At 47.7% G+C, this 26,702-nt stretch overlaps 1 protein-coding gene across 1 annotated transcript; it reads left to right on the top strand.

Moving 5' to 3' along the window:
• The first annotated feature begins 487 nt into the window (after window positions 1–487).
• On the top strand, window positions 488–26,702 carry TGM7 (transglutaminase 7). Its single transcript, XM_003805586.4, has 13 exons — window positions 488–633; window positions 9,337–9,519; window positions 10,012–10,257; window positions 10,869–10,987; window positions 15,295–15,423; window positions 15,507–15,684; window positions 18,017–18,155; window positions 20,358–20,461; window positions 20,892–21,134; window positions 23,028–23,354; window positions 23,702–23,862; window positions 25,980–26,113; window positions 26,359–26,702. Exons 1-13 carry the CDS (start codon window positions 624–626, stop codon window positions 26,516–26,518), a joined length of 2,133 nt encoding a protein of 710 aa, XP_003805634.2. The 5' UTR covers window positions 488–623; the 3' UTR covers window positions 26,519–26,702.

The raw sequence follows: 26,702 nt of genomic DNA, 5'->3' as shown, positions 1-26,702 counted from the left end.
TCCTATTCTACTTTTTCCTTCCAGTTAATATCACATTATGGGCATTTTTCCTTGTCACTGGAAACTTTGTCAACTTCATTTTTAATCAGCAGCATTAATAATTCAGTATTTCAGTGTGCTTTATTTTTCTTCAAGATGCAAAGCTCCCTGGGTCCTGATGGGCTGTGCAAACTTTTCTTCATGACTCTTTCTATGACCTTCCTCATAGCTCTTTCTTACCCAACACCCATATGGTCAGGGGAAGCCAGACCGAACTGGCTTAGATCGAATCAGGTCCCAGGCCTTGAAGTGACAGAGGCACAAGGGAACAGCTTCAAGCCAAGCTTTGCCATTCACATCACTTGGGAGTCTTCTCAGCTCAAAAAGGAGGCCACAGAAACAAATCCCTCAGCACATTTTTACAAGGCTTAAGTCAGAAACTCCTTTCCTTAAGCCAAGATGTACCTGGAACAACGGGAAATTTAAGAGGAGGAGTGGGAGGAGGAGGAAGTGGCAGCCCCGCCCGACTCAGGGATGGAAGGGAAGGTTCTAGTAGGGTGACTGTAAATGCTCAAGAGGCAATTAGGTCTCGAATCATACTGGTGACTAGTTGAAAGGCCTTGACCGACAGGAGAAGGAGGGAGATGGATCAGGGTGAGTACTGGGAATCGACTTACCTTTTCGGAGGTGCTAAGTCAAGAGAGGGGAGAAGTTTGGAGAGGGTAGAGGATGTAGGGAAGCGACAGGAGAGCCTGGATTGATGATTCGTAGTTCATTGTGCAATACGGCTCCTTCTTCTTACTTTTCCATCTGCATTTGGACCTTGGGGCACAAATCCTACAGCCATTCGTTTTCTTTTCTGAAGCTGTGAACAGCCTTTTCTTTAAAACCTGGGGGGCTGAAATGGCCTTGGGAAGTCTGAGGAGCCCCAAAAAGAGCTTGGCCCCTGCCACCAGGTGTCCTTGGGTGCTTGGGAGGCTATTTCTATGGCCAACTCTGAAGCTGTGGGAGGACCCCTCTCAGACCCTAGACCTCTCCCTTGTCCAGCTTCTCCCCTGACTCTCAGGTCCTCACTGAGAGTTGCTGCCCCCACCCCTGAGTTCAGGCCCCTTTTTCAATCCCTTCAGAACCCTGCCACTCTTCTGCTGAGAGTGAGAAGAACAGGCCCCCGCAGGCTGGGCCAGCCTGGCCAACACATGCGGCCTGCCAGGAAGGGCACTAAACATGGATCATGTATTTCTTTTCTTTTCTTTTTTTTTTTTTTTTTTTGAGATGGAGTCTCCCTTTGTAGCCCAGGCTGGAGTGCAATGGCGCGATCTCGGTTCACTGCATCCTCTGCCTCCTGAGTTCAAGGGATTCTCCTACCTCAGCCTCCTGAGTAGCTGGGATTACAGGTGCCTGCCACCATACATGGCTAATTTTTGTATTTTTAGTAGAGGTGGGGTTTCGCCATGTTGGCCAGGCTGGTCTTGAACTCCTGACCTCAGGTGACCCACCCACCTTGGCCTCCCGAAGTGCTGGGATTACAGGCGTGAGCCACCGCACCCGGCCATGTATGTCTTAAAATAATGTTCTAAAGCATGTGTCATGTTCTAATGGCCAGGCACTGTGTCTCACACTGGGCGTGGTGGCACAGGCCTGTAATCCCAGCACTTTGGGAGGCCAAGGCAAGCGGGTTGCTTGAGCTGAGGAGTTCGAGACCAGCCTGTCCAACATAGTGAAATACTGTCTCTACTAAAAATACAAAAATTAGCCGGGTATGGTGGCACAAGTCTGTAGTTCCAGCTACTTGGAGGGCTGAGGCGGGAGGACTGCATGAGCCTGGGGGGTCAAAGCTGCATTGAGCTGAGATTGCGCCACTGCACTCCGGCCTGGGAGAAAAAGTGAGATCCTGTCTCAAACAAACACAAAATAAAAATAGAGATATAAATGGTTTTTAAATGCAAGACAGAGTTTGATAGAGAAGGCTCAAGAAGCTTGTCACGTGCTAGATTCCAGGGTACTTTAGTGCTAGAGTTTAGCATATCTTTTCCCCTTGGCTATCACCAACTAGAATAAGTCTAAAACAGTTATATATATACATATATTTTTGAGACGGAGTCTTGCTCTATTGCCCAGGCTGGATGGAGTGCAGTGGCGCAATCTCGGTTCACTGCAAGCTCCGCCTCCCGGGTTCACGCCATTCTCCTGCCTCAGCCTCCCGAGTAGCTGGGACTACAGGCGCCCGCTACCATGCCTGGCTAATTTTTTGTATTTTTAGTAGAGACAGGGTTTCACTATGTTGGCCAGGATGGTCTTGATCTCTTGACCTCGTGATCCACCCGCCTCAGCCTCCCAAAGTGCTGGGATTACAGGCGTGAGCCACCGCGCCCGGCCTTTCATTATGTTTTCATTTGAAGAAAGCACAATATTCACTTACTTGGAAAAAAAGTTTGAAAACCTTCAGACCAGTACCACCAGCCAGAAGTTAAGAAGTAGGTTGTAGAGTCAAACTGTCTAGGTTTAAATGCCAATTTTGCCACTTAATTAAGTAGGTGACACTGGCCAAGTTACTTAACTTTGCCGATCATCTTCCTACTTATCTGTAACATGGGGCTGATAATATGGAATTGGGTAGTTACAGGAATAGCAGGAGATGATGTACATAAAGCCTGGAGTTCCATAACACTTACTATTAACTAGATATTCAACTAGTGTTGCAAGTGCAAACATCCCCTATGTTCTGAAATGCTTGGGAAGAATTTTGTGGAGGAGTGGCTGCTGGGTTTTGTTTGAAGAATGGGTACAATGGAGACACAAAGAGATTAGGGAAGGGGCAGGGGCTGTCAGAGGTAGATATGAGTATGGTCTATTTGGAGGCCATAGTACAAGTGAAGCAGTTTATTTATGGGCTAGTGGGAGATAAGATTGGAGAGATATGTTGGGACCACATTGTGAAGGGCTTGGAATGCTTGGCTAAGGAGTTTGGACTTGAAGTTTTAAGTAATAAGACATTTTTATTCTTGCACACTAAAAGAGGCACAGAACATGGCAGTAATCTCCTATAGGAATCTCTTCATATGCTCTCACACAGATTATACTCTTTCACATTTTGTAAGAAGGGAAGAAATGAAAAAGAATAACGTATTTGTAAAAGTCCTAAAAATGGACAACAATAATGAGAAATGGAAAGAGAAAAGAAGCTAGAATAAATGCAAAAACAAAGACAGAAGAACGGAAGGAGTTGAGTCCACCTTCCACCTGGCATTTTGTGGCAGGTGCCAACTCCATGCCAGCTGCACTGGATAGAATTTGCCCTTTGTTGTCTCCACCTAGAACGTTCGAACCCCACCACTAACCTGACTGCCTGGGACTTTGTTGGCAGTTGATTCCTTTAACCAACCCCATTTTTCATCCACCCTAGCTGGGGCCTTAGGAAGCCCTGCAAGTCAAAATATTTCAATAAGTATTTATTAGCCTGCCATATGCCCAGGGATGCCAGCCCCTTGCACACATAGGGTGGTCCTTCTTTTCCTCTTACCAACACCTGTGTTTTGGTCCTCATGAGCCTTTGGCTTAGATCGTTGTGACAGGGCTCTCGCTGCCCTTCCCACCCTTGCCTTCTTCCCCTCTGGTCTAGGCTAAATGCCACAGTCGAATTAATCCTAAAGTTCAGCTTTGATCCTGCCACTCCTGCTCAAAAGCCTGCCTTTAATCAAAGTAGCACTTTCCCCTCAATACAAAGGAATACATGTTCAAAGTAAAAGCTTGGGAAACGCCAAAAAACCTAAAGGAAAGAAAATTTCCAATAATTTCACCACCTAAAGATAATCTGTACATACTAATTTTTAGTCTTTTTAAAAAATCTTCCTTTCTAATGTCTTGTGAACTACCTTTCTGTAATCTTTGCTCCTTTTCTTTTTTTTTTTTTGACTGCTATTGGTGCCCTCTTTGTTGGAATCAAGTTGGAATCATCAGATAAGAGGAATCAAGTTTATGTAGCCAACTCCTATTCTAAGATATTTGGGTTGCACTGAACATTTTTATGCTTAATTTTTGTACACAAATTATTATTTTTTAAGAAAAAAATCCTAGATGAGAAGTTCATGGGTCAAAGGTATTTATGTTTTAAGGCTTTCTTTTATTTTTATTTTATTTTATTTTATTTATTTGAGATGGAGTCTCGCTCTGCCACCAGGCTGGAGTGCAGTGGCCCGATCTTGGCTCACTGCAACCTCCGCCTTCCGGGTTCAAGCAATTCTTCTGCCTCAGCCTCCCAAGCAGCTGGGACTACAGGCACCCACCACCATGCCCAGCTAATTTTTGTATTTTTAGTAGAGACAAGGTTTCAACATGTTGGCCAGGATGGTCTCGATCTCTTGACCTTGTGATCCGCCCGCCTCGGCCTCCCAAAGTGCTGGAATTACAGGCGTGAGCCACCGCGCCTGGCTGCTTTCTTTTATTTTGTAATAAATATTGATGAATTGCTCTCAGAAAGGTGTAACATTTTATCTACCCATCAGGGCTAGATCTACCCATGACTACTGAATCAAGCAGCAGCGCCTTGGCCCGGGCTCGAGCCCCTTCTCATCCTGGCCCTGCTGCCCTCACAGGCTCTGCCCCTTCCCATCCCCTCCATCCCCAGTGCTCTTCTGCAAGACGACTCTCCTTGAACCTCACGCACATGTGTGTCTATCCATTCAGCAAATGTCACCGAGCACCCACCAGGATGGCAGGAGATTGTGCAGGTTAAGGGGGCAGCCTCTGGAGCCAGCCTCCCTGGGTTTGATCCTATCTCCACCCAGCACCTTCCTGTATGTCAGGAACAATATTAACAGCTCCATTTCAGGGGGTTGGTGAGAACATAAATTATTTCAGACATGTAAAATGCTCTAAACAGTGCCGGGCATTGGTAAGTATTCCACGAACATTAGCCATGCATATCTGCAGTTAGGCACCAGGCTCCTTTCTAGGCAGGGGAATCTGCATCTGAAGATGGCTGAAGTCTCTTGCTTTTGTGGAACCAATTCTAGATATTAAGTGCCCTGAAGAAAATAGAGAGGGTGTTGTGATAGAAAGTGACCACATGGTGGGAAGTAAAGCATCATGCTTGGTGGCCAAAGAAAGCCCCTGTGCAGTGGTTACTGCTGAGCCAAGACCCGAGTGGAGAGATGGAGGCGTGAGTGAGGGCAGGGCTGTCTTGGGTTTTGGTGTCAGAGGACAGGAGCTTTGCATCACGGACCTCATCACATGCAGATGGCTGTTTCAATGTTCCTTTTTCTTTCATTCTTTCTTTCTTTCTTTCTTTCTTTCTTTCTTTCTTTCTTTCTTTTTCCTTCCTTCCTTCCTTCCTTCCTTCCTTCCTTCTTTCTTTCTTTCTCTTTCTCTTTCTCTCTCTCTCTGTCTCTCTTTCTCTCTTTTTTGAGACAGGGTCTCGCTCTGTTGCCCAGGCTGGAGTGCAATGGCACGATCTCAGCTCACTGCAAACTCCGCCTCCCAGGTTCAAGCAATTCTCCTGCCTCGGCCTCCTGAGTAGCTGGGATTATAGGCATGCACCACCACACCTGGCTAATTTTTGTATTTTTAGTGGAGACAGGGTTTCACCATGTTGGTCAGGCTGGTCTCGAACTCCTGACTGCATGATCCGCCCGCCTTGGCCTCCCAAAGTGCTCAGATTACCGCTGTGAGCCACTGTGCCCAGCCTGTCTCCTTTTTCTTAAAAGGCTGATAATACATCAGGATATATTTGATCCTTTTATACCCTTGTCTTTGTATTAGTCAAATAAGTGCCAGGAGTCTTGTGGCTGGGGCTTAACTCTCCTCTTACTCAAGTCATTAACTCCAGTGGGATTGTGGCCAAGTCAAGAAGGCCCTGTGGGTGCTGACATGTTTTTACTAACTGATTCTGCTTGATTTTCTGCTTTGTTGAGCCTCTTCCTGATCCTCTTGGCTTTCTTTTCCTGCTTTTGAAAACCCTTCCCTTTGTTTTCTTAAGTCATTGTCTCTTTGACATGAGAAGCACTTCAGTGGAGTGGAATAAAAAAGAAAACCTGAGTGTCCAATGGAGAATGAGTTTTCTCCATGCCTCTGCAACCTTGGGCCTCTGGAGAGGAAGGCATCTTCCTCCCTCCCCCTCTCCTTTCTTTCCCAAACTAAGAGAAGTCTGGCTTAGGGGAAAATTGAGTTGGCTGTCCCTAGGAACTATGCTTTGAGCTACAAACAGCAGCCAGGAAAAGGCTACCCTGAGTCCTGTTCCCTCCTGTGTGTCCCTGTCTCTTTTGGATCTATGATCATTCAGGGTGGGAGTTGTGTATGGGACGGAGAGGCTTTCTGTGAAGGCTCAGTGGTCCTGCTATGAAAACTTTAGGCCCCTTAGGAACAAATGAGAGGCAACCAGTTCCCAACCAGATTGAGGCCAGCTGCTCTCTGACTTTTTTTTTTTTTTTTTTGAGACAGAGTCTCGCTCTATCACCCAGGATGGAGTGCAGTGGTGCGACCTTGGCTCACTGCAACCTCTACCTCCTGGGTTCACACCATTCTCCTGCCTCAGCCTCCTGAGTAGCTGAGATTACAGGTGCCTGCCACCACGCTCGGCTAATTTTTTGTATCTTTAGTAGAGAAGGGGTTTCACCGTGTTAGCCAGGATGGTCTCGATCTCCTGACCTCGTGATCCGCCCGCCTTGGCCTCCCAAAGTGCTGGGATTACAGGCATGAGCCACCTCGCCTGGCTGCTTTCTGACTTTTAACTAAGATCCATGATTTGTATCATGACCTAGCTACACATAAAATTGTCCTTGTTCTTCCTATGTGTGATGCATTCTATGTTTTCTATTCCATTCCATTTTTCTTATTACAGGCTACCTCTCTCTAAATTGATTTCACAAACTACTAAATGAGTTGGAACTGAAGTTTAAAAACTGCTGTTGAATGATTACAAGGGATCTGTCTTAGATCTTTCTCTAAATTTTCTGGTTCCAATAACATATCTATTTAAGTGCCCCAACACATCAAGAGGTTTAACAACTTTGTACCAATTGATCCAGTAATTCACCTTTGTTGAATCTACCTTACAAAAGATTGTTGTTAAGAGACAGATCAAGGGATCCTCGTGCATATTCTGTTTTTAGCCAGACATTTGACACATTTATGGAAAAGATGAAAACTGGATTTGATTTTAGATTGTGAAGGAAATTAACATCGACTTCAGCTTTATTCAAAGATTAGATGTAGTTAAAGCAGTTGAACAGCTATGCCCAAAGAGTTTTTTTTCTAGTTCTATGTTTTTTTGAGATGGAGTCTTTCTCTGTCACCCAGGCTGGAGTGCAATGGCGCGATCCTGGCTCACTGCAACCTCTACCTCCTGGGCTCAAGCAATTCTCCCGCCTCAGCCTCCCAAGAAGCTGGGATCACAGGCACTCACCACCAGGCCTGGCTAATTTTTGTATTTTAGTAGATGCGGGGTTTCACCATGTTGGCCAGGTTGGTCTCGAACTCCTGACCTCAAGTGATTCACCCATCTTGGCCTCCCAAAGTGCTGGGATTACAGGCATGAGCCATGGTGCTCAGCCCCAAAGAGTATTTCTTAATGGCTCAGTGTTAACATGGAAGAAAGAGCTGATGATACACAACTGGCCTCCAACTTAGGCTCTAATGCTTAGAAACATCTTATTACTGATTACTTAGATGAAGACTGGAAGACAGTTTAGCCAGTCTAGAGATGGAAAAGTAAAATATTTGGGTCAAAAAATCAGAATCTATCAACCTGGGCAACATAGGGAGATGCTGTCTCTACAAAATATAAAAAAAATACTGTAGGGCATGGTAGCGTATAACTGTGGTCCAACATACTTGTGAAGCTGAGATGGGAGGATTACTTGAGCCCAGAATGAAGGCTGAGGCTGCAGTGAGCCAGGAGCATGCCATTGCACTCCAGCCGGGCTGCAGAGTGAGACCCTGTCTCCAAAAAAAAAAAAAAAAAAAAAAAGAAAGAAAGAAAAAAGGATCAAGATAGGTAGAAAGATGCAAAAACATTAAGAACCTCTGTGGAAGTTCAAAATGCAAATGGCACAAAAACTGGCTGGGAGCAAATATGAGTTTTTCCTTTAGGATGCTGCTTAGCAGCCTCTCTTCCCAGTAAAAAATGTCTTCAGACATTGCCAAATGTCCTCCAGGGCACGGAATTTCCCGTTGAGAACCACTGAGATAAACTGATGTACTACTAGAGGAAAGACCTGATGAACTTTTGTCGACAGTAAATGCAATCTAAACATTGCCAGCAAAGGTCGCAAAAGAAATGCAATTCAAGAACGCATGATTCCTACCAGTAAGAGTAACTAATAATGACTCCTTACTCTGTACCTGGCACAACGCCAAGGTCCTTCCATGGGCATCCTCACTTAACGCCCACATGAACCCTATAAGGTAGGAATACAATTGTCTCCATTTTTCAGATGAGGACACTGATGTCTAGGGATATTAAATGACTTGCTCGAGGTCTCACAGCCCAGATGATAGACCTGAGGCTGTGTCAGTCCAGAGCCTGACCACTGCCTACTGTGCTATGAGAGTTTTACAACCATATACCAGGTGTGCACACACAGGAAGCAGGCAGTGCCCTCCTCATAGACCTGGAAATGGCTGAGAAGTCAGAAGTAAGTTACAAGTGACCCAGAGAGTGTCCAGAATTCCAAAGCAGGGACTTGCCCTATGGCTGAAGTCCCAGCCTCCAGTCAGCTCACTGACTTAATTCATACAAAATCCTAGTACGTTTATTCTTATATCAGTAGGATAAAAGGGTGACTTTTAGAAAGATTGTCAACAAATAGTTAAGAGCATGCAGCGGCACTTCAGGGGTTAAGTTTCGGTTATCTGGAATTGTTTCCCTTTTGGGGACCCCAATCCTTGATCATTGTGGCTCCAGGTCCAGACATGGAATTCACCAGTATCAACACTTCCCCATGCCGATCCCCCCGCACACCCCACTCCCCCCCGCACAGCCCCCCCGCACACCCCACCCCACCCCCGCACACCCCACCCTCCCCAGCACACCCCACCCCCCGCACACCCCACCCTCCCCAGCACACCCCACCCCCCCGCACACCCCACCCCCCCGCACACCCCACCCTCCCCAGCACACCCCACCCCCCAGCACACCCCACCCCCCCGCACACCCCACCCTCCCCAGCACACCCCACCCCCCCGCACACATACCCCCGCACGCCCCCCCCCGCACGCCCCACCTCCCCCGCCGCACGCCTCACCTCCCCCCCGCACGCCCCACCACCCGCCGCACCTCCCAGAAATGACTGAGAAGCCACAAGGGATGCCTGAGCCCAGGGGGCTGCGGGTGGGCGTGACCTGTCCCCTCCTCTCCCCTAGTGGCAACCTTGCGGCTTGAGTCTGTCGACCTGCAGAGCTCCAGGAACAACAAGGAGCACCACACGCAGGAGATGGGCGTCAAGCGGCTCACTGTGCGCCGCGGCCAGCCCTTCTACCTCCGGCTGAGCTTCAGCCGACCCTTCCAGTCCCAGAACGACCACATCACCTTTGTGGCTGAGACCGGTGAGTTTGCCCTGCCCCAAGGCCCCGCAGGTTCCGTCAAAATGAGGGCATTTAGAGTCTGCCTGCGGGGCCCCTGCCTTTCCCACCTGAGCTGCCCTCCACTTTCTTGTCCTGGGAGCCCCAGGCCCCTCATGCTCAGGACCTTGTTAATGCTGTTAAGGAGAGATTTGGTCAACTCGGGAAACTGAGGTTGTGGCAGTTAACAACCGACCTGTAGATACACAACAAGCACTGTGCTAAAACTTTACACACATTAGCTCATTTAATCCCCGGGACAAGACTTTCAGGTGGCACTATTATGATCCCCTTTTAACACATTAAAAAAAGGAGGCCTGGGGATCTTAAATGGTTTGCCTGAGGACACTCAGTGGCAGTAAAAGCCAAAAGCATTAGCAGGTGGTGGGAGAAGGTGACGGTCCTTCCGACCCCCCTGGAATCATATACCACACAGGTTTTTTGAGCCTCACTTTGGGGTCATTCTCTCCTACACAGGACCCAAGCCGTCAGAGCTGCTGGGGACCCGAGCCACATTCTTCCTCACCCGGGTCCAGCCCGGGAATGTCTGGAGCGCTTCTGATTTCACCATTGACTCCAACTCTCTCCAAGTTTCCCTTTTCACACCAGCCAATGCAGTTATTGGCCATTACACTCTGAAGATAGAGATCTCTCAGGGCCAAGGTCACAGTGTGACTTACCCGCTGGGAACTTTCATCCTACTTTTTAACCCTTGGAGTCCAGGTAGGATGTGCCCACAGCTTGTATTGCTAACCTGATCCATTGGGAAGGCCCTGTGAGGTTCTTTGGAAAAAGCCCAGAAAATAAATCACCACATAGCTATGCAATGTAGTAGCGTGTGCTCTCACAAAAATCATCTTTACAAAGAATTTCTAATGGCATGAGGAAAGTATTCATGACGTGATGTTAAGTGAAAACATTGAAACATTTCCTAATATGAGCCTAATTGTATTAAGTATGCACAGAAAGAGAGAGTGGCTAGAATACACCAAAACATAACGGTGGGTGTCTCTGAGTAGTGGGAGTGAGCAGTTTCCATTGTCTTCTACCCATCCATCTGTATTTTCTGAATCTCTACAATAAGCCAACTCTACAATCGGTCACTTTTACAATCAAGAAAAGATCGTTGGTTTTTAAAGTGTACATTGTATTTCTGGCTTCTAGAAAAGCACATAATAGACCTTTAAGGGGGTCTAGTCTTAATTTCTGTTGCTATCAACCCATCGACTGTTCCTCCTGTTTTCCAGAAACACGTTGTCATTACTGTTTTTTAATTTTATTACTCTGCTTTTTGGTTTGGGGTTTTGCCCCCTCCACTACTCTTAACTGCTCAGAGGACGACGTCTACCTGCCAAGTGAAATACTGCTGCAGGAGTATATCATGCGAGATTATGGCTTTGTTTACAAGGGTCATGAAAGATTCGTCACCTCCTGGCCCTGGAACTACGGGCAGGTAACACTATTACCCAATGTGGGCCTGGGGTGGGCTCCCTAAGGCTGGTCCTCACACAACCCTGTTATGTAAGGCTGTTATATTACACAGCCCTCATAGAGGGCCACTAATACAGGCGAGGGTGTGAGGAGCTGGGCCAGCTTCACATCCAGTGAGAGGGGCAAGGAAGGAAGGGGCGGATGTCTTTCCTTTTCAGTTTTTAACATTTTATTAAAAAACCTTAAAACATAATCAAAGTAGACAGGCTACTACAATAGATCTCCCTGTACCCACCTCTCAGCTTCAGTAGTGATCAATGTACCATGAGTCTGTTTCAACAACACCGGGGGTTTGCAAACTACAGCCCACAGACCAAATGTGGCCTACTGCCTGTTTAGCCCATGAGCTGAGAATAGTTTTCACGTTTTTTACTTGTTGAAAAGGAATTGTAAAAGAATAATATTTTGTGATGTGAAAATTATATGAAATTCAAATTTCAGTGTTCACAAATAGCATTTTATTGCAAATAGCCATGTTCATTCATTTAGATGTAGTCTGTGGCTGCTTGCATGCTGCATTGGCAGAATTGAGTTATTAAGACAGAGACCTGCTTCAACACATGCAAATCAATAAACGTAATCCAGCATATAAACAGAACCAACGACAAAAACCGCATGATTATCTCAATAGATGCAGAAAAGGCCTTTGACAAAATTCAACAACCTTCATGCTAAAAACTCTCAATAAATTAGGTATTGATGGGACATATCTCAAAATAATAAGAGCTACCTATGACAAACCCACAGCCAATATCATACTGAATGGGCAAAAACTGGAAGCATTCCCTTTGAAAACTGGCACAAGACAGGGATGCCCTCTCTCACCACTCCTATTTAACATAGTGTTGGAAGTTCTGGCCAGGGCAATCAGGCAGGGGAAGGAAATAAAGGGTATTCAATTAGGAAAAGAGGAAGTCAAAGTGTCCCTGTTTGCAGATGACATGATTGTATATCTAGAAAACCCCATCGTCTCAGCCCAAAATCTCCTTAAGCTGATAGGCAACTTCAGCAAAGTCTCAGGATACAAAATCAATGTACAAAAATCACAAGCATTCTTATACACTAATAAGAGACAAACAGAGAGCCAAATCGTGAGTGAACTCCCATTCACAATTGCTTCAAACAGAATAAAATACCTATGAATCCAACTTACAAGGGACATGAAGGACCTCTTCAAGAAGAACTACAAACCACTGCTCAATGAAATAAAAGAGGATACAAACAAATGGAAGAACATTCCATTCTCATGGGTAGGAAGAATCAGTACCGTGAAAATGGCCATACTGCCCAAGGTAATTTATAGATTCAATGCCATCCCCATCAAGCTACCAATGACTTTCTTCACAGAATTGGAAAAAACTACTTTAAAGTTCATATGGAACCAAAAAAGAGCCTGCATTGCCAAGTCAATCCTAAGCCAAAAGAACAAAGCTGGAGGCATCACGCTACCTGACTTCAAACTATACTACAAGGCTACAGTAACCAAAACAGCATGGTACTGGTACCAAAACAGAGATATAGATCAATGGAACAGAACAGAGCCCTCAGAAAGAATGCTGCATATCTACAACCATCTGATCTTTGACAAACCTTACAAAAACAAGCAATGGGGAAAGGATTCCCTATTTAATAAATGGTGCTGGGAAAACTGGCTAGCCATATGTAGAAAGCTGAAATTGGACCCCTTCCTTATACCTTATACAAAAATTAATTCAAGATGGATTAAAGACTTAAATGTTAGACCTGAAACCATAAAAACCCTAGAAGAAAACCTAGGCAATACCATTCAGGACATAGGCATGGGCAAGGACTTCATGTCTAAAACACCAAAAGCAATGGCAACAAAAGCCAAAATTGACAAATGGGATCTAATAAAACTAAAGAGCTTCTGCACAGCAAGAGAAACTACCATCAGAGTAAGCAGGCAACCTACAGAATGGGAGAAAATTTTCACAACCTACTCATCTGATAAAGGGCTAATATCCAGAATCTACAATGAACTCAAACAAATTTACAAGAAAAAAACAAACAACCCCATCAAAAAGTGGGCAAAGGACATGAACAGACACTTCTCAAAAGAAGACATTTATGCAGCCAAAAGACACATGAAAAAATGCTTATCAACACTGGCCATCAGAGAAATGCAAATCAAAACCACAGTGAGATACCACCTCACACCAGTTAGAATGCGATCATTAAAAAGTCAGGAAACAACAAGTGCTGGAGAAGATGTGGAGAAATCGGAACACTTTTACACTGTTGGTGGGACTGTAAACTAGTTCAACCATTGTGGAAGTTGGTGTGGTGATTCTTCAGGGATCTAGAACTAGAAATACCATTTGACCCAGCCATCCCATTACTGGGTATATACCCAAAAGACTATAAATCATGCTGCTATAAAGACACATGCACACGTATGTTTATTGTGGCACTATTCAGAATAGCAAAGACTTGGAACCAACCCAAATGTCCAACAACGATAGACTGGATTAAGAAAATGTGGCACATATACACCATGGAATACTATGCAGCCATAAAAAATGATGAGTTCATGTCCTTTGTAGGGACATGGATGAAGCTGGAAACCATCATTCTCAGCAAACTATCACAAGGACAAAAAACCAAACACCGCATGTCCTCACTCATAGGTGGGAATTGAACAATGACAACACATGGACACAGGAAGGGGAACATCACACACTGGGGCCTGTTGTGGGTTTGGGGGGGGGAGGGATAGCATTAGGAGATATATGTAATGTTAAATGACGAGTTAATGGGTGCAGCACACCAACATGGCACATGTATACATATGTAACTAACCTGCACGTTGTGCACATGTACCCCAAAACTTAAAGTAGAATAAAAAAAAAAGACAGAGACCTTATGGCCTGCAAAGGGTAAAATATTTACTATTTGGTTTTTTACATAAAAAGCTTGTCCTTCTCTGGTCTGTACTCTTCTGCCTCCATCCCCGCTCCCCACTCCACCACTAGATTTTTTTTTTTTTTTTTTGAGATAGAGTCTCACTCTGTTGCCCAGGCTGGAGTGCAGTGGCATGATCTTGGCTCACTGCAACCTCCCGGGTTCAAGTGATTCTCCCACCTCAGCTTCCTGAGTAGCTAGGACTACAGGTGCGAGCCATAATGCCCAGCTAATTTTTGTATTTTTAGTAGAGACGGGGTTTCACCGTGTTGGCCAGGCTGGTCTCGAACTTCTGACCTCAGGTGATCCACCTGCCTCGGCCTCTCGAAGTACTGGGATTACAGCCACTGCTGCTGGCAAATTTTTTTTTAAGCAAATTACAGATACCATATCATTTAATCCAGTAACACTTCAGCATATTTAATCCAATAGTACTTCAGAATATAGTCATGTAAAAGATGATGACTCTTTCTGCAAAACTTAATCAGAATACATGATTGTAACGGAAAAAAAAAGAATAGTAATTATTTAATAACATCCAATATCCAGGCAATGTAGAGAGGGGGAACTTGGCTCTGGGCAATGTTTCCACTCTCAACCCCTGCAGGCGTAGTTTCTCTCTCCTTCGCACTGCCACCTCAGTCCTGTCCACAAACTCCAAAAGGGAAGAGGTGGGGGAAGCCTTGCTGAGGGAGAGCATGTTTTCCCCATTCTCCAACCGTGGCGACCTGTGACCCTCTTTGAAACTGAGACAAATACCTGTGCATTTGGCAGCCAAAGCGTTGTGACAAACATTGTGCACGTCTATTATGAGCCCACCCTGGCTCCTCCAGGGCCCGCAGCATCTGCTCTGAGCTCCTCTACCTGATTTCAAGACTGGCACATCTGACCCTACATTGATCTCTAGACTTTTTCTGCTCTGATCCCTTCCCTGCTTCTTCAAGTCCTCCAGATAGGAGTCTGTCTAAGTCCTTGATACCCACCCTGCTCAAAGACCTCAGGTAAATATGCCCACTCTCCTTTTCCTGCCCACTCAATCCATCAAAGCCCATTGGCACCAAAGCCTTCTCTCATCTGTTCAGCCAACGGGGGTCTCTCACTCTCCGAATTCTGTTTCCATTTTTCATCAGAACCACGCAGTTTAGTGTTTCAGAATTTCAAACCTAATACATTCCCAATTTGATTTATAAGCTCTTCAAAGGCAGGAACTTGTCTTATATTTAGTGCCCTCCCTCTGCCCCCACATCCCGATATACATGCCATCCCCAAAAGTCTGTTAGTGACTTAAAGTTTCAGAAGTCTAGACATTTGCTCTTCTCTTTTTTCTCCCTTAAAATCACTTGGAAGTTTGAAGAGGACATCATAGACATCTGCTTTGAGATCCTGAACAAGAGCCTGTATTACTTAAAGAACCCGGCCAAAGACTGTTCCCAGAGGAACGACGTGGTGTATGTGTGCAGGGTGGTGAGTGCCATGGTAAGGATGGATGCTTCCCGCTGTCTGAGGACAGTCTGAGCTTCCCCGGGAGCTGTGGAAACCCACCTGTCTGTCCTCTGCAGATCAACAGCAATGATGACAATGGCGTGCTGCAGGGGAACTGGGGCGAGGACTACTCCAAAGGGGTCAGTCCTCTGGAGTGGAACGGCAGCGTGGCCATCCTACAGCAGTGGTCAGCCAGGGGCGGGCAGCCTGTGAAGTACGGACAGTGCTGGGTCTTCGCCTCTGTTATGTGCACCGGTGAGTGAAAGATCACTCACTTAGGGGTGTGATTAACTTCATTATCAGAGAAGTTAACTGTGGCTCATAAAGGTTCAGTAGCTTGCCCATGGCCCCACAGCTGGGGGTGGTGGGCACCCAGGCCCTGAGCTAGCACACCATACAGTCTCGAGGGATCCTGTGCATTTATGTGAGAGGGGGGTTGACCTTTGGCAATCATCTCACAGTATCCTTGATGGATCAGTCAGACTGTTAAAACTGTCATCTGGATAGAGGAGTTTGTGGTCCTGAAGCAGAAACCAAATGGCTCCTTTCTGCCACCTGCTCAGGCATCTCAGCTCAGGGTGAGCCTGGCATGGGGGGGCAGGTGGAAGTAGATGGCGTGAGATAGCTGACCTCACCCATAGGCAGAGCTAGCAGCCCCCAAATGCTTCACTGAGAGATCCTTGAGCAGTTATCATTATAGACTTGCCACCTTGCTGACTACCCTTAAAGAACATCAATGTTTTATGCAGTATCAATTATTTACAATTCAGTGCAAAGTTGCTGAGCAGACCATCTGTGAAGATGAGAGAAAGATGGAGAGTACTTGTCTCACCCTTGCAAGGCCAGAATCTGTTAGACCGGCCTGTCCTGCTACATGATGGAGCTCGATGAACATTTGCTGAACTAACAGGGTGACTCTGAGTTGGAGAAAGGAGGAGCAGAGAATGGGGAGGACAGAGACAGGTGCCAAAGACAAGGGCAGAGACTTTTTGGAGAGGGGCAGCAGAGGCTGGCAGTTATATACAGGTGCTGCAGACACAGAGGAGGTTTAAATCTGAGTGTTTGAATCCAGTGACCTCACTTTGCCCAGGTGTGAAATGGGGCTAGGGCTACCCTGGCACTCAGTATTCTCAGTTGTTCCTTGGGCTGGGAAGTCCCCAGGCCGTGCTAGGTAGGTGTTATGGAGGAGGCCTGGGATGAGCAGGAGAAGGACGAGGTCCACCACCCTGCTCCATTTCCAAGCCTCTCCCCACTCCCAGGCGCTCGAGTTACAGGGCCACTGTGCACTGGGGGAGCTGCCCCTGCCAAGCTTCCTATGGCCACTTCCAGCCCAGGTGTAGCTCCCACGCCTGCTAAGGATCTGTGACAAGCCCAGGAGCTGTGCTGTGAGTGGACAGGTGACTGCAGACAGGAAGCCTTCTTGGGGGCTCTTCAGTGAACCAAAACAAAAGGATTGGTCGCTGTCAATATTCCTTTTACTTTTTGAAGCTGTGTAATCCTCCTGGCAGCCTCAATAGGCACCGTCTGCCCCTCCTAGGAGGGAGATAGTGGGATAAACCTCTCTGAACTCCTTACCATGCTGGCTGATGTCAGTACCCACGTCCCCTCAGGGTCACACCTGGCTCTTGCTGGCTCTTGGCTTGACTTCATCTGGCTCTGGGCAGGCAGGTGTGTGTGTGTGTGTGTATGTGTGTGTGTATGTGTTGGGGGTAATGTTTACACTGTGTGACTAGATTTGTGAAATCATAACTCAGCTTTTAAAAGCCTTTGTAGCAGTATCATGAGAAGCCACAAGAGGGAGCTGCTGCCTTATTAAAGATGGTTGCTGACTGTGGTTTCCCCTTATCTCTGCTGACGGTTTCCACTGTCTCTAGAAGTCTATCTTGTCCCTCTATCCATCCTCGAATTTCTTTCATACCTCCCCCTACCTCTTGTCTTTAAGTAGAATTACAGATCCCAAATTTCAGAGCTAGGGTGGGAGGAGGGTGATGAAATAATCTGTACAACAACCCCCCGTGACACGTGTTTACCCACGTAACAAACCTTCATGTGTACCCTCAAACCTAAAATAAAAGTTAAAAAACATTTCGGAACTAAATTTTCAGCCTCCCTAGTAGCTGGAACTACAGGCATGCACCACCACACCCAGCTAATTTTTTTTTTGTATTTTTAGTAGAGACGGGGTTTCCCCATGTTGGCCAGGCTGGTCTCAAACCCCTGACCTCGTGATCCGCCTCAGCCTCCCAAAGTACTGGGATTACAGGCGTAAGCCACCGCGCCTGGCCCTCTGTCTTTAACTTGGAAAGCTGCTGAGTGGAAAGACTCCTAAATGATAAGTTGGATTATTGTTAACTGTTGTTTTAAGCGACCCTCAAATGATTCCTTTCTCCTTGTGGGATGTTGATCACTGATGGGGCAGCAGGGCTGTGGGACTGGGTGTGGGGCTCTGGGAATAAAGGAGTTACTGGTGTGGTTCCGTAAGCGTCTTGGCTTTCTCTCCTCCAGCTTGAAAGTTACAAATTATGCATGGAAAACCAATAATTCTGCCTGAAATGAACTCAGCGATTCTCTATATTTTTCTCTTTAGTAATGAGATGCTTAGGTGTTCCAACCCGTGTTGTTTCCAATTTCCGTTCCGCGCACAACGTGGATAGGAACTTGACCATCGATACGTACTATGACCGAAATGCCGAGATGCTGTCAACTCAGAAACGAGACAAAATATGGTGAGAGGCACTGTCTTGAACAGATCTCTGCTTTGTCCCAGGGAGGGCAGAAAAACCGACCTGGTTCTCTCTGGCTCTTGAGGAAATATTGCAAGATTGCCCTGAGCATTGCTGCTAATGCTCAGAGAAGAGAAGAATTCCCCAACCCAGGAGGCTGTTCTGGCTAATTAGGTCATCAAATTTAACTCATTTCAGAGGTAGAAAACAATGGGATAACATTCTGGGGCCTCAACCAAATGACTAGCTGGGCGTCTTCTGAACACTGACCTCAAAAGTCTTTATTCATCTTCCTCTTTCTTCTCTGAGTCTCTGTTTGTACCATCCAGTTTTCCCAGAAGTCAGACAGAGCCTGGACTGGCTGCTTCTGTAGACCTCTTCTTGTCTCTCTTGACTTCTTCCTCTGCCCAACCCACTCCCTGTCTGCATGCATGTGTCCATGCATGTATATGCATGCGTGTGTGTGTGTGTGTATCTCTGTGCATCCCTTTATTTGTGTATCTCTGGTTTCTTTTCCTGGTTCCTTTGTTCTCAGCTCTACCCGCAAATCTGGTTTCCTGTTTCTCTTTTTCCAGCCAGTTTCCAGATAAGACTCGCTGTGTTTGTTTGTTTGTTTTTGAGATGGAGTCTCGCTCTGTTGCCCAGGCTGGAGTGCAATGGTGCGAACTCAGCTCACTGCAATCTCCACCTCCCAGGTTCAAGCGATTCTCCTGCCTTCAGCCCCCCGAGTAGATGGGACTACAGGCATGTACCACCACACCTGGCTAATTTTTGTATTTTTAGTAGAGACGGGGTTTCACCATGTTGGTCTCGAACTCTTGACCTCAGATGATCCACTCGTCTCGGCCTCCCAAAGTGCTGGGATTACAGGCCTGAGCCACCACACCCAGCCTCCAGGTAAGATTCTTTGAGTTGTGTAAGAACTACCTGCCGTCCTAGGAGCCCCCTCCGTTTCTGAGCTTCAATTTCCTTGTCTGTAAAATGAAGATAACGTCTACTTCACAGGGTTGCTAGGGTGAAATGAGATCAATGCTGGTAAGGAGGGCTTTTCAGCCTGGGATCCACAGATAGACTCCTAGAGGTCTGAATTGTCTCTGATTCAGGAAGCAGTGGTGTATCTGAGGATATGTAACTTAGGCACAGTTCTGTCTTTGAATGCATATCTTGAGTCTAATCATGAGGAAACATCAGACAAGCCCAAAATGGGGGCCACTCTGGTTTTAAAAAATAGATAAATAGCATAAAGACTGTTTTCATTAAAAGCCCAGACTTCACCACTAGGTAATATCTCCATGAAACAAAACTACATTTGTACCCCTTAAATTTACAAAAAAAAAAAGAAAAAGAAAAAGAGAGAGAGCGAGAGATTGTTTTCAAATCCCAATGTAACAAAGAAAGAAAGGCGAAGGAACTGTTCCAAGATCAAAGGAGACAACATTCTGCGTAGCTGAATGCAGTGTGTGATCACAGACGGCATCGCGTACCACATGGGAGAAGAATGCTCTAAACAACATCATTAGGTCAACTGACAACATTAAAATATAGATAGTAAATTAGATAAAGGCATCATATCAATATCCAATGTGCTAGGGTTTATGAACTATACAGGGGTTATGTAAGAGAAGATCCCTATTCTCAGGAAATACACACTGAAGTGTGTATGTGTAGATATCTATTCCTGTCCACACTGAAAGAAAGCAAATGGGGCAAAATGTTAACAACAGATGAATTGGGTAGATGGGTGTTCTTTGTACTATTCTTTTTTTTTGTTTTTTTGAGACGGAGTCTCACTCTGTGGCCCAGGCTGGGGTGCAGCGGTGCCATCTTGGCTCACTGCAAGCTCCGCCTCCTGGGTTCACACCATTCTCCTGCCTCAGCCTCCCGAGTAGCTGGGACTACAGGTGCCCGCCACCATGCCCAGCTACTTTTTTGTATTTTTGGTAGAGACAGGGTTTCACTGTGTTAGCCAGGATGGTCTCGATCTCCTGACCTCGTGATCCGCCCACTTCGGCTTCCCAAAGTGCTGGGATTACAGGCATGAGTCACTGCACCCAGCCTGTACTATTCTTGTGACTTTTAGTACGAAATTACTTCCTAATAAAAAGTAAGAAAAAGAAACAATGATATAAATCACTCCGTATAGTGCCTGGTACCTGGCAAAACCTCAGCTAACGTGAATCCTTGTCTCCTTACTCCCTCCTGCAGGAACTTCCACGTCTGGAATGAGTGCTGGATGATCCGGAAAGATCTCCCACCAGGATACAATGGGTGGCAGGTTCTGGACCCCACTCCCCAGCAGACCAGCAGTGGTGAGTGAGGACCATTGCAACAGGCTCTGGCTCTGTGGGGAGGCAGATTAGGGTGACTGGCCGTGGGAGCAGGAGACCAGGGAGGAGCAGCGTTTTCCACGGCACCCTCTTCCTGAGGTCCCAGCTGACACAGCTTCAGATCAGGAATCTAACTCTACCATTGACAGAGTCACCTGGATGGGTCACCTGGATGGGTCACTGAGCCTCAGTTGTGTCCTTACCTGTAAAGTGGAAAAGCTGATGATGAGCATTGCCACTTCACAGGGTGGCTGTGAGGGTCAGATGAATTAATGGGAACAAAAGTGCTTGGTAAACTGGAAGATATCCCACGGGTGAGAGTCAGTGGTGCCACTGCCTATCCCATCTCCACCTCCCACAGCCACAACCAGCTGCCCCTGGCCCCCATATCAGTAGCCTGTTGCCTCCACAGGGCTGTTCTGCTGTGGCCCTGCCTCTGTGAAGGCCATCAGGGAAGGGGATGTCCACCTGGCCTATGACACCCCTTTTGTGTATGCCGAGGTGAACGCCGATGAAGTCATTTGGCTCCTTGGGGATGGCCAGGCCCAGGAAATCCTGGCCCACAACACCAGTTCCATCGGGAAGGAGATCAGCACTAAGATGGTGGGGTCAGACCAGCGCCAGAGCATCACCAGCTCCTACAAGTACCCAGAAGGTGCTGGGCGGGTATTTGGGGAAAGGGCTGCTTTAAGCTTCTTTGTGATGCTTCCTAGCTGGGATGGCTCCAAGTTGAAACCATCACCATCGAATCACCTCTTCCTCATGGCAAACTCCTAGGGGTCCTTCCTGGATCCCAGGCATGTGGCCCTAGGGTAGGGTTACCAGCAAATAAAAATACAGGATGCCCAGTTAAATTTGAATTCCAGGTAGATCCAGATAAACAAATATTTTATTTGTGTAATATATGTCCCAAATGTTGAATGAGACATACTTATTCTAAAAAGTATTCACTGTGTATCTGAAATTCACACTGGGTATGATTTTTAATATATAAGTATGTTCCAAATAGTGCATGGGACGTACTATACTAAAAATCATTTGTTGTTTATCTGGAATTTAAATGTGGTTGGGTGTCCTGTATTTTAACTCCACCCAGAGTGGCACCACCGTCTCCCTATGTCCATGGCAAGGGGAGCGGTGGAGTCAGGGGGATGGGCCCCTGGGCCTGTGGATGGGGTGGACACCCCCACGGAGGGCGCGTGTGTGGAGTCAGGCTGCCTGAGTACTGAACAGGGCTCTGCCATACCCTGTGTAAGACTGGACACAGTTTACCACCCCTGTGCCTCCATTTCCTCATCTGTAAAACGGGATAACAGTCCCTCGGACGGCTGTTGAGAGGTTAAATGAGTGTCCACAGAAAGCACTGGGAACAGTGCCTGTGGAATGCAGCAACTGCTCCAGAGAAGTCCACAGGTGGGGGTAAGTTTGGGTTAAGCTGTTGGAGGCGGCACAAATGTTTCTTATGATTAGGCATAACTGAAGCCTGTCAGTAACAATCTGAACCTGTGCTCAATTAAGCAGCTGACCAGTCATTACCTCCTCCTCCTTGCTCTTGCTACCCAAATAAATATGAAGGGCGGTAGACACTCAGCGGTTGCCTTTGCTCACTAGAAGCAGGGAGCCCTTTCTTCTTCTCTTCTTTTCTCCTTCTCTTTTCTTATTCCGCATGCTAGCCTTTCCTTAAAACAGTTTCTTCTGTTTTTTACCATTTCTACATTCATCCCTTCGTTCAGTCTTGTAATGATGGTCTCAAGTAGTAACAGTAGTAACTGTGGTAATGACGGTCTCAAGTAGTAGCAGTGGCAGCCAGCCACATTAAGCCTCCATGTTAAGTAGCCCCCATGGGCAAGAGATGAAGCTCTTTTGTTTTTTTTTTTAGGTGGAGTTTCACTCTTGTTGCCCAGGCTGGAGTGCAATGGCGCAATCTCGGCTCACTGCAACCTCCACCTCCTGGGTTCAAGCTATTCTCCTGCCTCACCCTCCTGAATAGCTGGGATTACAGGCACCCATCACCATGCCCAGCTAATTTTTGTATTTTAGTAGAGACAAGGTTTCACTATGTTGGCCAGTCTGGTCTCAAACTCCTGACCTCAGGCGATCCACCCATCTCAACCTCCCAAATTGCTGGGATTACAGGCGTGAGCCACTGCGCCTGGCCGAAGCTCTTTTTTATGTTTTGAGCATATATCTTAGCTGGAGGGATGCTGGTAGGGGAGAGAAGCCTCTGGCTTCATGATGATGATGATAGTGATGCTGGTGGCCATAGTGATGGTAGAAAACAGTGCTGAGTGCTTGCAGCCAGCAACTCAGCCTGACGTTTTTGGGATCCCTTATAAGGAAAGCAGATATCATCCCCAGGTTACAGATGACAGAACAGAACACTGAGAGATTAAAGGACTGTGACAGAGCAAGGATTTGAACCCAGCAAGCAGCACCTGAGCCGCGCCGCCTCCCTGTGCGGCTATTCCTGTGCCTTGTTGCCCCAGGAAAGTCACTGGTCCTCTCCACCCCTCCCCATGCATGTCTCCCCTATCTCTCCCTTCTGCAGGATCCCCTGAGGAGAGAGCTGTGTTCATGAAGGCTTCTCGGAAAATGCTGGGCCCCCAAAGAGCTTCTTTGCCCTTCCTGGATCTCCTGGAGTCTGGGGGTCTTAGGGATCAGCCAGCGCAGCTGCAGCTTCACCTGGCCAGGATACCCGAGTGGGGCCAGGACCTGCAGCTGCTGCTGCATATCCAGAGGGTGCCAGACAGCACCCACCCTCGGGGGCCCATCAGACTGGTGGTGCGCTTCTGTGCACAGGCCCTGCTGCATGGGGGTGGTACCCAGAAGCCCTTCTGGAGGCACATAGTGCGGATGAACCTGGACTTCGGGAAGGGTGAATGTGAGGCAGGCCTGAGAAGGCACCTACAGGGAGGGGAGCTGTGGGTCCATGAACGTAGTGGGGTGGGCCCAGCCAGATCACACACAGACCCCTTCCTCCAACACACACACATTCTGGGCAGTGAAGCTGCCAGCTGCTGCACCTCTGATGCCACCCCACCAGGCGAGACGGAGCAGTGAGCCCTGGGGACAGTGTGTGCGTGGTGGGACGCTGTCTGTCTGTCTCTCACACACACTTTTACCTCTCACGTGAAAATTCTAATTTTTCCTCTCTCATATCTACATGTCCCCCCTCTCTCTGGTCCATGTCCTGGACTCAAGGTGTCTTTTGTATGTGCTTAGAGACACAGTGGCCGCTCCTCCTGCCCTACAGCAATTACAGAAACAAGCTAACGGACGAAAAGCTCATCCGCGTGTCTGGCATCGCCGAGGTTGAAGAGACAGGGAGGTCCATGCTGGTCCTAAAAGATATCTGTCTGGAGCCTCCCCACTTGTCTATTGAGGTAGTGTCTGGACATGGGTGGGGGCTCTGAGGCTCTCTGACTCACCCAATCCAGGGGCTGGGGTGCAGCAGCCAACAAGACACTGTTCCCACCTCACACCACACCGATGGCTCCAGCACAGTATGGTGTGGTCTAGTGCTCTATACCAGCATGGGGTTGGAGGGGCATGAAGGCTTCTCAAAGGACGTACTATTTTTCAGAGGATGCATGGGAAACTATAGAGAAATGAGATGGCCGTGAAGGCATTTTAAGTAAAGAAATCATTTTGCAAAGGCAAAGAGACGGGAAAGGCAGTGACTAGGAGATGAAGTAGAGGAGACAGATTTAGAGACTCCACAAAGTCAAATTCAAACGGTGACCACTGGCTAAGCATGGTGGCTCATGCCTGTAATCCCAGTGCTTTGGGAGGCCAAGGCGGGAGGATCGCTTGAACCCAGGAGTTCGAGACCAGTCTGGGCAACATAGCGAGACCTTGCCTCTACTTAAAAGTTTTTCAAAAGTTAGCTGGTGTGGTGGTGCATGCCTCTAGTCCCAGATAGGAGGCTGAGGTGGGAGTCCAGGGAAATCAAGCCTGCAGTGAGCTGAGATCATGCCACTTCACTCCAGCCTAGACAACAGAGTGAGACCTTGTCTCAACAAAACAAAACAAAAGGTGAGTATTGACAAGATTGAGGTGACAAAGACGGAAACAAATGAAAAGTGAACTTCAGATTTTGAGTTCAGATGCCTGAGTGGCCAGTGAGGCCATTACACAAAGAAGGAATTTCAGGCAAAGGAAGGGTGAATGGAAGAGGGCAGGTGCATTCCCCATCTCCTGCTACCAGGGTTTTCCTTCCCGAAAGCCTTGTTTTCCCACCTGCCCCTCCCACTCAGGAAGACTTGCCCACTGCCTAGTCCAAACCTGGCTCTGTACCTGGAGGCTTCTCCAACAGCCTGCCCCTCCCCACCCCAATTGAGAACTGGGCAGCTCCAGACCATAAATCAGCTGGCCTACCCCAGGGTTTTCACCCAGGCACACTGTCAGGCTGTCGGGCCAGCTGACACCAGGCAGCCTCTGTGCTGGGGCAAACAGTGGGCAGAACTGCAAGTGCAGACATAAGCCTGGGGCTGTGGCCAGGGCCCTGCCGTGTACCTGAAGCAAACATGGCAAATGCCAAGTAGGTTGCTAATTGGTCCCCATCAGTAAGGGATCTGCAGATGATTCCACAGTTATTTTAACCTGTTCTACTTTGACACCCTTATGAGGGTACAAGGGACTTGGTATTTTTGTTTGGACCCCAGGTGAGTCAGGTGTATTCTTCCTTTTCCTTGAGTCTCTGGCCCAGCCAGAACAAGCCCCTAGTACGATCTGGGTGGTCAGAGCTCATTTCAGTTCAACACGTGCTTACTGATATCCATCATCTGGCCGGCACTGTTCTAGGCCCAGGGGCTCCAGAAATGAGTAGGAAGGATGCCTGCCTCCCACTCACAGGCCACAGCTGTGCTGCCCCGTGACACAGCACTGAGCACACCTGGAAAAACTCGAGTGCATGCCCTGCTGATGTTTATGAAGACACAGCAGCGTGGGGAAAGATCCTGGGCTGGGGTCTGGGACACCTGGGTCAGGTCCTGGCTCTGCCATTAACACATCATGCAGCCTTGGCCTCACTGTTTCCTCGGTGATGAGCGTAAGGGCAGGATGACATCACTGATGGCACATGGGTGGCACACACGACACCACTTCCTTATCCCACACCTGTGTTAGATATGAATCAATTGTGATCCTTTGTCCTCAGGATCCTTTTAACACAGCCTTCCTAGTAGCCACCCACTGGAGCTGGCACTTCCATTTAAATCTTGTGGACATCTTGAACTAGATGGTGGGGACAGAAACGGGTTTCAGCTTGGTGGCAACTGCTGATTGGTGGTGGCTCCTTGGAGTATTGTGACCTAATGCAGGCCTGTATATGTGTTAATCTTAAGTACTCTCAGCTCACATTCCTCCCTCGCCACTGTGGCACATTAGCTCTAAGCCGCAGTTCCTGGTGGTCGCCAGGGACCTGGGGGTGGGGGTAACTGAACCAGGGTGCAGAAGCGAGGCCAGTTGCCCATGGGATTGCTGACTTCTCTCCACACAGGTGTCTGAGAGGGCTGAGGTGGGCAAGGCGCTGAGAGTCCATGTCACCCTCACCAACACCTTAATGGTGGCTCTGAGCAGCTGCACGATGGTGCTGGAAGGAAGCGGCCTCATCAATGGGCAGATAGCAAAGGAGTAAGTGACGCTTCTGCCCACCTCCCCCTTGCTGGTCTCAGGAAAGGGGTGCCCCATGGCATCACAGGACCCTCCTCAGTCTCCTGTGCAGTGCCTCTCCGCCCCCACTTTCTCACCCTCCTCAGGAAAGGCTGAGCTCAGTGGTGGTGGTGAGTGGGAGCTTCTTACACACCCAGAGGGGAACCAGATCACCCCTGCCGCCAGCAGGAAGTCCTCGAGGCTCACAGGCCGTTTCTGACTTTCAGCCTTGGGACTCTGGTGGCCGGACACACCCTCCAAATTCAACTGGACCTCTACCCGACCAAAGCTGGACCCCGCCAGCTCCAGGTTCTCATCAGCAGCAACGAGGTCAAGGAGATCAAAGGCTACAAGGACATCTTCGTCACTGTGGCTGGGGCTCCCTGAGCCCCGCCCTCCGGCTGCCCTCCCTGGCACCCCTGCCCCACCTGGCTCCTTTCTACTCCTGGCTATGTCGTCTTGGCTCCACCTCTGTCCTCTCTCCAGCCTGCCTGGGAGTGAATGAAGCTCTGTTAGAAACACCGTGTGCTTTGGGAAGAGACAATAAAGACGTCTTTATTTATCACCAGCA

This window comes from Pan paniscus, chromosome 16 (assembly GCF_029289425.2).
Source record: "Pan paniscus chromosome 16, NHGRI_mPanPan1-v2.0_pri, whole genome shotgun sequence".
Lineage (NCBI taxonomy): Eukaryota > Metazoa > Chordata > Mammalia > Primates > Hominidae > Pan > Pan paniscus.
The sequence above is the reverse complement of the archived record's forward strand: the minus strand, read 5'-3'. Positions and strand labels throughout refer to the sequence as shown.